The sequence below is a fragment of the Gorilla gorilla genome, chromosome 20 (assembly GCF_029281585.2).
Source record: "Gorilla gorilla gorilla isolate KB3781 chromosome 20, NHGRI_mGorGor1-v2.1_pri, whole genome shotgun sequence".
NCBI lineage: Eukaryota > Metazoa > Chordata > Mammalia > Primates > Hominidae > Gorilla > Gorilla gorilla.
Window position 1 is genome coordinate 45,240,561 of NC_073244.2, and position 15,270 is coordinate 45,255,830.

The window sequence follows — 15,270 nt, forward strand, 5'->3', positions numbered from 1 at the left end:
AACATCTCACAATAAATGAAGCATCAAAACAGCATTTCCCTGTGTTACCATTGAACAGTAGCAAGAGCTTACTGCTGCAGTTAGAAAAAGGATTCATAGAAACAGTGAAAGGTATAGATTGACCAGCTATCTAAAGTAATTCTATAGCAAGGATTACAGTGAAGAAACATGGAGCAATTAGATATTTTTTCTGTTATATTTACTCCAGTTGATTGTTTAAGTCTCATAATCTTATGTGCCAGATGGAGGAGTATTGGCCGAATAGACCATCAGTGGGTACATTTTAGTTGATTAAATAGCCAAACCATATTGGAGGATGGTTCTCTTAGGTCTCCAGTGTTTTGTAGAGACTAATTTTTAATCACTGAGTGATGAAGCCTTGAAGAGATGCTTACGAACTTTACAGTTAGCATAAAGCCAGGGGGGTGTTTCAACCATTATGGATGTTAAACTAAGGATTGTTAAAGATCAGACCAGGCACAGTGGCTCAGGCCTGTAATCCCAGCACTTTGGGAGGCTGAGACGAGTGAATCATTTGAGGTCAGGAGTTCAGGATCAGCCTGGCCAACACAGCGAAACCCTGTCTCTACTAAAAATACAAAAAAAATGAGCCGGGCTTGGTGGCGTGTGCCTGTAATCCCAGCTACTCAGGAGGCTGAGGCAGGAGAATCCCTGGAACCCAGGAGATGAAGGTTGCAGTGAGTTGAAATCATGCCACTGTACTCCAGCCTGAGCAACAGAGCGAGACCCTGTCTCAAAAAAAAAAAAAAAAAGAAAGATTGTTAAAGATCTACTTTGGTAAAATGTGAAGGAATTAAACATTCCAGTTAAAAGGCAGAGAGTGTCAGACAGAATTAAAAAAAAAAAAAAAGACAAGGCCCAACTATATTATGTTTATAAGAAATGCACTGAAAGTGAAAGAATAGAAAAAGGTATACCATACAAACAGCAATAACAAGAAAAGTGTGTAGCATACATTAATATCAGACAAAGGAGCTTAAAGATCAGGATTTCTTCCAGAGGTAAAGGTTGGGGGGGTGTTCTTCGTAAAGATAAGGATCAGTTCATCAGGAAGATACAACAGTCCTAAATGTGTAACTTTTATAAAACAGTATACCCAACAATTGCAGAATATTGTTTTAAGTAGACATGAACTGCTCAACAATATAGACCAAATGCTGGACCATAAAATAAGTCACACTAAATTCCAAAAGGAATAAAATCATACATGGTATATTATTAAACCACAAAATAAACTTGAAATTAATAAAGTTAACTTGAAAAATCCCCAGATAATTTAGTATCAAGTAGACTTGTTAATCACTAATGGATCAGAGGAGAATTTACAAGGGAAATTAGAGAATATTTTAAATCTAGACCAGATGTGATAGCATACACCTGTAATCCCAGCAGTTTGGGTGGTGGCCAAGGTGGGAGGATCACCTGAGGCCAGGAGTTCAAGACCAGCCTGGGGAACATAGGGAGACCTTGTCTCTGCAAAAAAAAAAAAAAAAAAATTTAAGTAGCTGGTTGTGGTTGTACATACCTGTAGTCCTAGCACTCAGGAGGCTGGGGTGGGAGACTTGATTGAGCCCAGGAATTCAAGACTGCAGTGAGCTGTGATTCTGCCGCTGCACTCCAGGAAAGGCGACAGAGCTAGACCTTTTCTCTAAAAAGAAAAAATTAAATTAAAAAAATTTTATTTTCAATTTAATGACCAGAAAGTTTGTGGGTGTAGCTAAAACAGTGTTTAGAAAAATTTTCATAGCTTTAAATACATGTATTAGAAAACAAGAATTTTCGGCTGGGTGCAATGGCTCATGCCTATGATCCCAGCACTTTGGGAGGCTGAGATGGGCAGATCACTTGAGGTCAGGAGTTCAAGACCAGCCTGGTCAATGTGATAAAAACCTGTCTCTATTAAAAATACAAAAATTACTCAGGCGTCTTGGCATGCGCCTGTAGTCCCAGCTATTTGGGAGGCGGAGGCAGGAGAATCACTTGAGCTGGGGAGGCAGAGGTTGCAGTGAGCCAAGATGACGTCACTACACTCCAGCCTGGGTTACAGGGCAAGACTTTGTCTCAAATAAAAAGGAAAAGAAAATAAGAATTTTTAAAATCAGTGCTTTAAGCTACCAGTTTAAGAAGCTAGGAAAGGGCCAGTTGTGGTGTCTCCCACCTGTAATCCCAGCACTTTGGGAGGTCAAGGTGGGCAGATTACCTGAGGTCAGGAGTTTGAGACCAGCCTGGCCAACATGGTGAAACCCCATCTCTACAAAAATACAAAAATTAGCCAGGTATGATGGCAGGTGCCTGTAATTCCAGCTACTCAGGAGGCTGAGGCAGGAGAAACGCTTGAACCCGGGAGGCGGAGGTTGCAGTGAGCCGAGATCACACCATTGAACTCCAGCCTGGGCGACAGAACAAGGCTCCGTCTCACCAAAAAAAAAAAAAAAAAAAATAGTAGGAAAAATGGTTAGCTGGGCATGGTGGTGAATGCCCTTAGTCCTAACTGCGTGGGAGGCTGAAGTGGGAGGATTCCTTGAGCCCAGCAGTTCAAGGTTGCAGTGAACTGTGATTGTGCCACTGCCTTCTAGCCTGGGTGACAGAGTGAGACCATGTCTCTAAGAAAAGTTGGTGAGGACGCCAGGGGACAGCTAGGAAAAAAAAAATGAAAGAAAATTATTCCAAAAGTAGTAGAGGGGGAAGAAAATAAAAAGATAAGAGCAGAAATCAATGAAATAGAAATAGATTATATTATCAGCAAAGTCAAGAGTTTGTTTTGGGTGGGTTTTTTTATTTTTTATTTTTATTTCATAAGATTGATAAGTCCCTAACAAAACTGATTAAGGAAGGAAAGAACAACCAAGCAAGTTGCCAATACCAGGAATGAAAGAGTAGACGTCAGTATAGACCTTAAAAGAATAATATGGGAATATATGAATGTCAACAAATGTGATAGTTTGGATGAAGTGGGCAAATTTCTTGAAAAATAGCAAACCAAAACAAGAGGAAATAAAATCTCAGTATCTCTATATCTTCTAATGAAATTGAAACAGTAATTTAAAATCACCCAGAAAGAAAATTCTAGACTGTTTACTGTTACATTCTACCAAACATTTAGGGAAGAAATAATTTTTACTAATCTTACACAAACTCTTTCAGATAGCTATGCACCATGATGCATGCCTGTAGTCCCAGTAACTCAGGAGGCTGATGCAGAAGGATCTCTTGAGCCCAGGAGTTCAAGGCTGCAGTGAGCCATGATTGTGCCACTGCACTCCAGCCAAGGCAACAGAGCAAAACCCTGTCTCTTAAAAAGTAAAAAACTGGGTACGGTGGCTCAAACCTGTAATCTCAGCACTTTGGGAGGCCGAGGCGGGCAGATCACGAGGTCAGGAGATCGAGACCAGCCCAGCCAACATGGTGAAACCCTGTCTCTACTAAGAATACAAAAAAAAAAAATTAGTTGGGCATGGTGGCGTGCGCCTGTAGTCCCAGCTGCTCGGGAGGCTGAGGCAGGAGAATCACTTGAGCCCAGGAGGCGGAGGTTACAGTTAGCTGAGATCGCGCCACTGCACTCCAGCCTGGCGACAGAGCAAGACTCCATCTCAAAAAGAAAAAAAGAAAATTCAGAGAATAGAGGAAGAGGAAATATTTGCTGACCCTATAACCAAGGCCAAATAACTGAAATACCAACTGACTAGATCGTTACAAGAAAATTATAGATCATTGTCCCCCATGAACATAAACGTAGTAATGTTTATTAGATGTAGAAGCCAGCACTTCAGAAGAAGGAGTGTATATGATGACAAAGATTTATCTCAGGACTGCGAAGCTGCAACATTTGAAAATCAGTTGTAACTTACCACATTAACAGACCAGGAATAAAGAATAGAGAATCCAGAAATAGACCCACTCAGATACTTAAAAGAGTACCAAGACAGTTCAATGGAGAGAAAAGACTGTTTTAACAAGAGGTGTTGCAGCAGCTGGTTATCTGTGGAAAAAATAAAACTTGACCCCTGGCTTAAACTATAAATTAATAATTTGGAATAGATTATAGACATAAATTGGTAGTAGAATTGGAGTAGAGCGAGGGGGGTGTGGCATGATCAGGAACTCACAGAAGAGATTTGCTCTAACCATTGAATGCATAATCCAGAGGACAAGCAATGGGAGGCCAAGCCAGGTGAGGAAACACAGAGCAGCCTGGAGATGCAAATATACATCAAAGTGGCTGATGTCTTGGTCATCACCCAGGAATATTAGAAATAACTGGATGGGTTCTACTCCCTACAGAATTCTTGAAAGCGCTAGTCCCCACATTACCGGGATATTGTGGGAAGTTGTGTTAGGCTTCTCCTGAGCTTACTGGAGCTGCAGCCAGACTGGACTGCACCTCCAAGGGAGTCCCAGTGGCTCCCCTTGTCTAAGATACTGTGCTGCTTTCTGAAGCCACATTTTTTTTTTTTTTTTTTTTGAGACAGAGTCTCACTCTGTCACCCAGGCTGGAGCACAGTGGCCCAGTATTGGCTCATTGCAACCTCCACCTCCCAGGTTCAAGCAATTTTCCTACCTCAGCCTCCTGAGTAGCTGGGACTGCAGGCATGCGCCACCACGCCCAGCTAATTTTTGAATTTTTGTAGAGACGAGGTTTCATCATATTGGTCAGGCCGGTCTTGAACTCCTGACCTCGTGATCTGCTCACCTCGGCCTCCCAAAATGCTGGGATTACAGGTGTGAGCCACTGTGCCCGGCCCTAAAGCCACATTTTAAGAGGGATAAGAACAAATAGAATTCATTAAATTAGGAGTCCAAGAAAGGAAGGGGAGAGTGTCCTAAAGACCATGTGAAGTGAGTAATGGTTGAAGGGACTGGAGTTGACTAACCTGAAAATGAGCAAATTGCAGGGGGCATGATTGTAATCTTCATGTGTTTTAGGAGCAGAAGGATAAACTTCTGCTGTGGGCTAGACTGGTGAAAATATAGAAAATGATGGGAGAAGAGGTAGGTTTTATTAACTGAAGTGAATAGTTTGAACTTTTATCTTGAGGACAGTGGAAGCCATCAGAAGGTCTAAAGCACGATAATGTTATTACATTTATATTTTGTAAAGAATCACTCTGACTACCATCTTTAGGTTGGATTTAGAGGTTGTGGAAGGGGGAGGTACTGTTGAAATATAGTGAAAACCTGCTTAGATGAAATACCAAGGAAAGAGCACAGTATATCAAAAGTGAATGATCCCTAAGTACTGTAGAAACTTAGAGAAGAAATTTGATATAACCTAGTATGGCAGAGAATTGGGCCCTTTCTAGGGACTTTTTTACTCATATTGCCAGAACTTTTTGCAGCTGCTTTAGGCAGAATGCAGCCTCACAGTCCTATCTTAAGGGGAAGCATTGAAACCAGAGTCCATTGTCTATTGCCTTGGAAATGCTAAAAAAGCTCCTTGTAAACCTGTCTGCTGATTTGGCTGTTTGTCCAGATACTTAGTATTAGAATCATTGAACCTTAATGTTGGTGTTGAATGTACCATTTCTGCTACTTCTCTAGTTGGTATGGGTCCTTGCTGTCCCATCTGCATAACTGCCTAGGACAGCACTCCATGTGTTATAAACATTGCTTGCATCCAAGGATAGTGGACAGTATATTGGCTCCCCCTTCCCCCGCCCTCCATATTGCCATAAAATTCCCAAACTATTCAGTACACTTTAATTTCCAAGATTATTAATTTGTACAGATGCTGGGGGGAGAGGTAGACAATTACCGTCATTAAAATGCTGCATTACTTTATATCATTGAATAATGTCAAACATTTTTTAAAATTTTTTTATCATTTAAAAACATCTCTTTAAGCTGGAAGCTCTTTGACATCCTTTGGAACAGAAACATCAAACAGTGGTACCTTACCCCAAAGTAGTGCGGTTGGTTCTGCCTTTACACAGGATACAAGATCTCTAAAAACACAGTTATCTCAAGGTAAGCTATCTCATCCCTAAAATATTTCCATTCTAAACTTTTATAGTGGTTTTTGTCTTTCTGAATGTAAGAGCTTTTGCAGCTTGTAAATCACGTGTATAATTTCTATTTGGCTCTTTTAAAATTTTTCTCCAAATCGCTGTATTGCAATGAATATATTATTGAATGACTCTCACTATTTAGACTTATTACAGTTCTTAGATCATGAAACTGAAATGCTGAGCATTCTCTAAGTTGGACTTTTTTTGCAAAGCAATTATATAACTTGTATGTAACACTTAAATATATCAAATTAGGCTCAGACTCACCATTAAAGTTGAGCTGTCCAAGATGAATTGGAAATATCATCTGAAAAAAACTGTATTGTGCTGTTACATTTTCCCTAACATCCTCACAGGATGGAGAGTAGTGGTTCTCAGTGTAGGCTACCCACAACTGAATCATCTGGGGTGCTTCTTAAAAATTTAAATCCTGAGACTTATACATCAGAATCCCTGGAGCCTGAGGATTTATATTTTAATAAGCTTCTTAAAGGATTGTTTTATTTCTTAAGATTCTGCTCTTCAACCAGCCAGTCTCATAATTTTAAATGGTTATCCATACCTTTTATTCTTATCTTTGTTTCTTCCTTTTTTCTTAATCTTTTTCTTTCTTTTATTTACTTATTAGAGATGAGGTCTCCCTGTATTGCCCAGGCTGGTCTCGAACTCCTGGGCTCAAGCGATCCATTTGCCTTGGACTCCCCAAAGTGTTGGGATGTTGGGATTACAGGCGTGAGCCATTGGGCCTGGGTTTTTTTTTTTTTTTTAAAGATAGGTCTCACTATGCTGCCCAAACTGAAATGCAGTGGCTATTTACAGATGTGATCATAGTGCACTGCAGCCTTGGACACCTGGCCCCAAACAAGCCTCCCACCTTAGCTTCCCCAGTAGCTGGGGCTACAGCCTTGTGCCACCATGCTCGGCTTTTCCTTATCTATTTTTATGCACTTTAGAAATGGGTATTTTTGGTTCATTGCTTTATATGAATGGTTTTTGTTTTGTTTTGTTTTTAAGTAAAACAATGTTAAGTCATTTCAGAAAGACCTATAGTCACAAGACAGTATTTTAAAAAGCTATTAAGGGTAAAAATTCAATGCTAAACATAATCTTATGTATTTCACTTAAGATACTTTGAAATAGTTCTTACTGTTACTCATATTGATTAGCTTAATTTTTTTCTTTTTTTTTTTTCTTTTAAGATGGAGTCTTGCTCTGTCACCCAGACTGGAGTGCAGTGGCACAATCTCGGCTCACTGCAACCTCCACCTCCCAGGTTCAAGCGATTCTCCTGCCTCACCCTCCCAAGTAGCTGGGATTACAGGCACGTGCCACCACGCCCAGCTCATTTTTTTGTATTTTTGGTAGAGATGTGGTTTCGTGATGTTGGCCAGGCTGGTCTGAAACTCCTGACCTCAAGTGATCCACCTGCCTTGGCCTCCCAAAGTGCTGGGATTGTAGATGTGAGCCACTGCGTCCAGCCTACTTGCTTAATTTTTAAACATTCTAAAGATTGTTTGTTTGTTTTTTGAGATAGGGTCCTGCTCTGTCTCCCAGACTGGAATGCAGTGGTGTGATCATGGCTCACTGCAGCCTCTACCTCCTGAGCTCAGGCCATCCTCCCAATTAGCTGAGATCACAAGCAAGCACCACCAGCTAGTTTTGTAGGGACGGGGTTTCGCCATGTTGCCAAGGCTGGTCTGGAACTCCTGGGCTCAAGTGATCCACCCACCTTGGCCTCCCAAAGTGCTGGGATTATAGGCATGAGCCACAGTGCCCGGCCTATTCTGGAATTTTTAGTTAAATCAGGAACACATGAAAAAGAAGCATAAATATTGAAATTAGCATTATTCATGAAGAATGAGAACTAATAAGGAACTTAAATTAGGCACAGGCAAAATGTAAATTAAATATACAAAAGTCAATAGTTCTGGCCGGGCACGATGACTCATGCCTGTAATCCCAGCACTTTGGGAGGCCAAGGCAGGTGGATCGCCTGAGGTCAGGGGTTCGAGACCAGCCTGGCCAACCAACATGGTGAAACCCCATCTCTACTAAAAATACAAAAATTAGCCGGGCATGGTGGCGTGCACCTGTAATCCCAGCTACTCAGGAGGCTGAGGTGGGAGAACCCGGGAGGCAGAGGTTGCAGTGAGCCGAGATCACGCTACTGCACTCCAGCTTGGGCGACAGAGCGAGACTCCATCTTAAAAAAAAAAAAAAATTTAATAGTCCTAAAGCCTAATCCATTGATTATGTAATGAGGAGAAAAGATGATTACAGTAATGCAAAATAGAAATTGTATACAAAATATATAATAAGAAATAAGTTGGTCATACTAAGAAATATGACCGACTTCTATGATAAATAATGTAAGACAGGGACATAAAAGTTGCATGTAATGGAAAAAACATATCTTATTCCTAGATAGAAGAACAAGAACAGTACCAGCACTTAGGGAGGCAAAGCCAGGATGATCACTTGAGCCCACGAGTTTGAGACCAGCCTGGGCAATGTAGTGAAACTTCATCTCTACCAAAAAATTTTAAAAAAAAGCAGAGTATGATGGTGGACACCTGTGGTCCTAGCTACTCAAGAGGCTGAGACAGAAGGATCATTTGAGCCCAGGAGGCCGAGGCTGCAGTGAGCCCTAACTGCACTACCTCACTCCAGCCTGGGCGACAGAACCAAGACCCTGTCCCCCTCAAAAAAAAAAAGATGTTGGGAAGACTTTACTCCTCATAGTTACCAAATTTATTGCAAATTAATTAAAAATCAATGCAAATAGAATAGTAGGAGAACTTAGTAAAACAGATTATCTTTAAAATAAACATGGAAGTGTGGCTGGACATATTTGAAAAATAAAAGTAATGGGTTTACTGACATGATAATAAAATGTAGCAATGCAGGAAAAAAGAAAGAGATGAATAGAAAGCAATAGGCAGGCAGAAACAGATCCGAGTATAAGTAAGAATTTATCCTGGGTGCAGTGGTTCATGCCTGAAACCCTAACATTTTGCGAGTTCAAGATAGAAGCCAGGGATTTGAGACTAGCCTGGGCAACATACCAGGACCCTGTCTCTAAAAAAATTAAAAATTAGCTGGGCGTGATGTGTGCGCCTATCAGCTTCAGAGGCTGAAGCTAGAGGATTGCTTGAGCCCAGGAGGTCAAGGTGGCAGCAAGCTGTGATTGCGGCCCTGCACACTAGCCTAGGCAACAGAGCAAGAATTCATCTTAAAAGATGAATTCTTTTAGTAGAATTTAGTAGATGATAAAGGTATTATTTTAAATTAGTGGAGAGAAGGCTGTCTGTTCCAATTAATAATGTTGCCTGATCATTTGGAGAAAGTCACTCTAGATTCTTTCCCTCATACTAAGCACCAAAAAATATATAAATTTTAAATAGATTAAAATGTTAAAAATTTTGAAGTATGTGTTTATTAAAAGAAAGAGGTGTATTTACATAAAGCTATGACAAATGACAAGTCCTAAGAGTTTGCATTTAAGTTTTATCAACTAAAATTGCTGAATTTCACAAAATTTAAATTCCTAGAATTTTCTTTTAAGTGTGATAAGATTGTGAAGATAGCTCAAGGGAGTGTGTCTATAATATGCAGAAATCACTTCTGGATTTATTCCTAATAATGTATCCAGTATCACAGTATCACCTGTATTTCCCTGTTTATAACAAAACTGGCATCATGATGATTAGTAGGCCTTAATAGTGAAAAGGCTTTTTAAGTACACAACAAATGTTTCTGTACTTGCTCCGATTGCCCCATTGCTTGTACTTCCGTAGTACTTGTGAGCCATAGGATCTTTTCTCAAAAGCCTTGATAAAGAAGTTTTATAAACTTATAAGATGATTTAATGTAGTACCATAAAATTAACTGTAGCAGTAGGCTTTTTCAGGAAGACACGTGAAATAAAAAAAATTAGCAAGGTGTGGTAGCGCACATCTATAGTCCTAGCTACTCAAGAGGCTGAGGCAGGAAGATCACTGGGCCCCAGGAGTTAGAAGTTGCAGCGAGCTGTGATTGCGCCACTGCACTCCAGCCAGAGCGACAGAACAAGACCCTATCCTGTCTCTAAAAAACAAAAACAAAACAAAATGTGTTTTATAAGTGATTATAAAATGTTTTTTTTCATAGGCCAAAACTTATATAAACCATGATTTCCCATTATAATCCAGTGGAAAAATTGTAATGCTTCTATTAGTGGTAACTTAATTTTGAAATGTTAAGTAGATTGTGCCTGTGTCGGTTTCTGGGTTTTGATAAATGATCATTTATTTGGCTAACTTTGCCATTAATGGCTGAAATGGTATTGCACATTTGTAATTGCATACTTTAGATAATCACAAATTGGGGAAATATTACTAATAAATTATCCCTGAATCATCTAGGTGCATAATAATGCATTGTCAGCACTCACCAGTTGTTTGACACCTGCAAATATGCACAGATGGACAGTAACATTTACAGCATATTTGGGGGATTTTTTTACATGAAATGAGCATTTTTTTTAAGCAAAACATTATATTTTGGAATAATTATGAGATGTGAGTACCTAAGCAGAGATGTACAGCAAACATTATCAGGACAGAAAGCATGATGGGAGCACCCGATGTTACATTCTTCAGTTCATGCTGTGACCAGGCAACCTCATAAAAGGAAAAATATAATGTATAAGTACAAACCCCATTTTTTGTTTTGGCTCTTTTATTTTTGTATTTTTTGAGACAGAGTCTAGCTTTGTCACCCCGGCTGGATGCGGTGGACCGATCTCGGCTCACTACAACCTCTGCCTCCCAGGCTCAAGCAATCCACCCACTTCAGCCCCCTGAGTAGCTGGGGTTACAGGCATGTGCCACCACACCTGGCTAATTTTGGTTTTTTTTTTGTAGAGACAGGCTTTCGCCATGTTGTTCAGGCTGGCCTCGAACTCCTGAGCTCAAGCGATCTGCCCACCTAAGCCTCCCAAATTGCTGGGATTATAGGTGTGAGCAACCGCGCCCAGCCAAACCCCATATTAAGCAAAAACTTGCCAAGAGATCTTTTAAAAGGCAAGGAATGAGTATGGCTACTGTGTAATTATCTGAAGGGTTTTTTTTGTTTGTTTTTTGGTTTTGTTTGTTTGTTTTTTTGCTGGCCTTTTAGTTTTTATGTTTAATTACCCAAGCCCCTAAAGCATTAAAGAACTTCACCTATCTAACTTTGTAGTTCTTTTACTTTACTTTATTTATTTATTTATTTATTTATTTGTTTATGAGACAGGGCTTTGCTCTGTCACCTAGGCTAGAGTGCAGTGGCACAATCTTGGCTCACTGCAGCCTCTGCCTCCTGGGTTCAAGCTATCCCATCTCAGCCTCCTGAGTAGCTGGGAACACAGGCACGCGCCACCACGCCTGGCTAATTTTTGTATTTTCAGTAGAGACAGAGTTTCGCCATGTTGCCTAGGCTGGTCTTGAAATCCTGGGCTCAAGCGATCCTCCTGCTTCAGCCTCCCAAAGGACTAGGATTACAGGCATATGCCACTGCGTCCGGCCCTTTACTTTCTTATAATAGAAATTTAATGGAGTTAATACCTGTAGATAGATGTAAAGGTATTGTTTTAGTCATCTACAGAAAGTACTAAGAAAGATTAAAACAAGTCACCATAGTCTTATGGTTGTCATTGGCGAAAGCCTGTGTTTGACCTGACTACAACATGACCTTTGATAATTCTAGGGAATCTCGTACCTGGCAGCAATTTTTTTTTTTTTTAGTGTAAACTCTTCCACTAAGTAGAAATAACAGATAAAATTGTGAGGGGGAGGGAGTTGTTTTGAAGCTGTTGAAGTTTTTTTTAAATTATTATTATTTTTTATTTTTAACCTAATGACAAGCCCACTAAGGATACCATTCTTAATATCTGGTCTGATAAGTGGATTAATTCAAATTCGTGCTAAGGATTTGAATTGGTAGAAATAAAACTCTGGACAATTTTTTTTAGGGTCTAGATTATTTTGAAATCCCCAATAGGGTAGTTTCTTATCTTTTGGTTACATTTTAGGTCGCTCAAGCCCTCAGTTAGACCCTTTGAGAAAAAGCCCAACCATGGAACAAGCAGTGCAGACCGCCTCAGCCCACTTACCTGCTCCAGCAGCTGTTGGGAGAAGGAGTCCTGTATCAACCAGGCCTTTGCCATCTGCCAGCCAAAAGGCAGGAGAGAATCAGGAGCACAGGCGAGGTAGAACTTTAGCTGTTTACTGTTCCTTAATTGACTGATCAATGTTTTCCACTCACTTTATTTTCATTAGAAGGATTTACTTCATGTGAATGATCCCAGAAAATTAAACTGAATATGATAGAATGTTTGGTCTTTCAAATTTGACTCAAAGTGGTGGTGGTGTGGGTATAGTTTTTTGGGCATTGCACAGGCTTTGTTTTGGGTTTTTTGGTTTGTTTGTTTGCATTTCTAACTATGGAAGTTTTTGATGATGTGCCCTGAGTTGATTTGGCACTTTGCCTGTCTTCTTCTGTAGCTGAAGTACACAAAGTTTCAAGGCCAGAAAATGAGCAACTCAGAAATGATAACAAGAGACAAGTAGGTAAGTTCTTGGATCTAAAAGTCATATTCTATGCTTCTCAACAGGGAGAATATTTTAAATATATGATACATAATTACTATAAAAAAATGAAAGCCGGGGGTTGTGACTGTAAAGGAGGAGCACAGGGGAGTGTCACTGTGGTGACAGAACAGTCCTTTATCTTGATTGTGGTGGTGGTTTTGCAAATCTATATATGGTAGAACATCATAGAACTATGCATAAAGACATACCAAAAAATGAGTACATGTACAAACTGGTGACATCTGAGCAAGGTCTGTAGTTTAGTTAATTAGATTGTGCCTGTGTCAGTTTCTTGGTTTCGATAATGTACCATAATTATATAAGATGTGACTGTTGGAGTTTGGGAAGTTGGGTGATGGGCACAAGGGACGACTCTGAACTAGTTTTTCCATTTTTCTTTTCTATAATTACTTTAAAATAAAAAGATTTTAAAAAATTTTACTTTTCTGGGCCCGGCACGGTGGCTCACGCCTGTAATCCCAGCACTTTGGGAGGCCGGGGCAGGCGGATCACAAGGTCAGGAGCTCGAGACCAGCCTGGCTAACATGGTGAAACCCCGTCTCCACTAAAAATACAAAAAATTAGCCGGGCGCAGTGGCGGGCGCCTGTAGTCCCAGCTACTCAGGAGGCTGAGGCAGGAGAATGGCGTGAACTGAGGAGGTGGAGCTTTCAGTGAGCCGAGATTGCTCCACTGCACTCCAGCCTAGGCGACAGAGCCAGACTCTGTCTCAAAAAAAAAATTTTACTTTTCTGGAAAAAAATTCTACTTAGTGGTAGGCCTTTTTTTTTCTGAGATGGAGTTTCACTCTTGTTACCCAGGCTGTAGTGCAGTGGTGTGATCTCGGCTCACGGCAGCCTCCGCCTTCCGGGTTCAAGTAATTCTCCTGCCTCAGCCTCCCTAGTAGCTGGGATTACAGCTGCTTGCCACCACACCCGGCTAGTTTTTGTATTTTTAGTAGTAGTAGAAACAGGGCTTTGCCATGTTGGCCAGGCTGGCCTCAAACTCCTGACCTTATTTTCCACCCACCTTAGCCTCCCGAAGTATTGGGATTATAGGCGTGAGCCACCGCATCCAGCCAGGCAGTTATCTTTTAATATGTTCTTGAGTATTTCCTGCTAGAAGGATTTGTTCGTTTATATTTACATTTTCCTATGGCTTCTACTTTTGTAGTTCTTATGTTTTGTGTCAGTTTCAAGTTAGGATTATAAAATTGGTTTTCATTGTTTTCTATGCCTTTGGGAATGGAATTTTCTTCATGTTACAAGTTTGAAACGTTTCCTCATTAAAATTAAGCCCAGAGGCCAGGCACGGTGGCTCACACCTGTAATCTCAGCACTTTGGGACGCCGAGGCGGGCAGATCACGAGGTCAGGAGTTTGAGACCAGCCTGGCCATACGGTGAAACCCTGTCTCTACTACAAATAGAAAAATTAGCTGGGTGTGGTGGCACACGCCTGTAGTCCCAGCTGCTCAGGAGGCTGAGGCAGGAGAATCACTTGAACCCGGGAGGTGAGGTTGTAGTGAGCCAAGATCGCACCACTGCACTCCAGCCTGGGCAACAGAGCGAGAGTCTGTCAAAAAAAAAAAAAAAATTAAGCCCAGATCCTGTTTTTGAATCAGTTGTTTAAGAGCTGTAGTTTTCTTTTATGATTATTGATTTAATAAGGTTTCATATTTTCTTTATCTGTTTTGTAATATATAACATTCTAAAATCATTCATTTTATTAATATTTTCAAATTTATTAATGGAAAATAAATTATAATTTTACAACTCTTCTAAATTAAAAAGGGAATGTATAATCTACCTTATTTAGAAAATGATTGAAAAATGATCTTTCACTTAATTTTAGAAACCTAGATATGATATTTTTAGATGTATATGTACTCTTCTCCTCTACATTTATATATATATATTTTTATATACCCCCCCCTTTTTTTTTTTTGAGACAGAGTCAACCTCTGTCACCCAGGCTGGAGTGCAGTGGCACGATCTCAGCTCACTGCAACCTCCACCGCCTGGGTTCATGCCATTCTCCTGCCTCACCCTCCTGAGTAGCTGGGACTACATATGCCATGGAATACAGAATTTTGTTTAATTTGACTCATTATATTTTACCCTTTTTATTCAGAAAAAGAGAGCGCTCCCCTCCCAAAATAAAATAACTGCCATACTATCTTTCATTGCCCTTCAAAGCTCACCCCACCAAAGAGGTTCATTAACAGAACAGTGCATATTCTTCCAGATTTTTTTTGTAGATTTTACAGACACAGACATCTATACCCAAACCTTTTTTTTTTGTTTTTTTTTTTTCTGGAAATAGAATCTCGCTCTGTCACCCAGGCTGGAGTGTAGTGGTGCGATCTCTGCTCACTGCAGCCTTTGCCTCCCGGGTTCAAGCCATTCTCCTGCCTCAGCCTCCTGGGTAGGAGGGATTACAGGCATACGCCACCACGCCTGGCTAATGTTTCTGTATTTTTAGTAGAGATGGGGTTTCACCTTGTTGGTCAGGCTGGTCTCGAGCTCCTGACCTCGTGATCCGCCCGCCCCGGCCTCCCAAAGTGCTGGGGTTACAGGTGTGAGCCACCGCGCCTGGCCCCAAAACATTTTTTTTTTTAAGACAGAAGGATCATGG

At 40.5% G+C, this 15,270-nt stretch overlaps 1 protein-coding gene across 6 annotated transcripts in view; it reads left to right on the plus strand.

The window, feature by feature from the left end:
• LSM14A (LSM14A mRNA processing body assembly factor) overlaps positions 1 to 15,270 on the plus strand; it is a 60,712-nt gene that overhangs the window by 35,695 nt on the left and 9,747 nt on the right. For all 6 annotated transcript variants that reach the window (XM_004060468.5, XM_031004238.3, XM_055368915.1 and 3 more), the window contains exons 4-6: positions 5,863 to 5,985; positions 12,079 to 12,255; positions 12,551 to 12,616. In XM_004060468.5, coding sequence (XP_004060516.3) covers positions 5,863 to 5,985; positions 12,079 to 12,255; positions 12,551 to 12,616 — 366 coding nt within the window. The remainder of the gene's footprint in view (positions 1 to 5,862; positions 5,986 to 12,078; positions 12,256 to 12,550; positions 12,617 to 15,270) is intronic.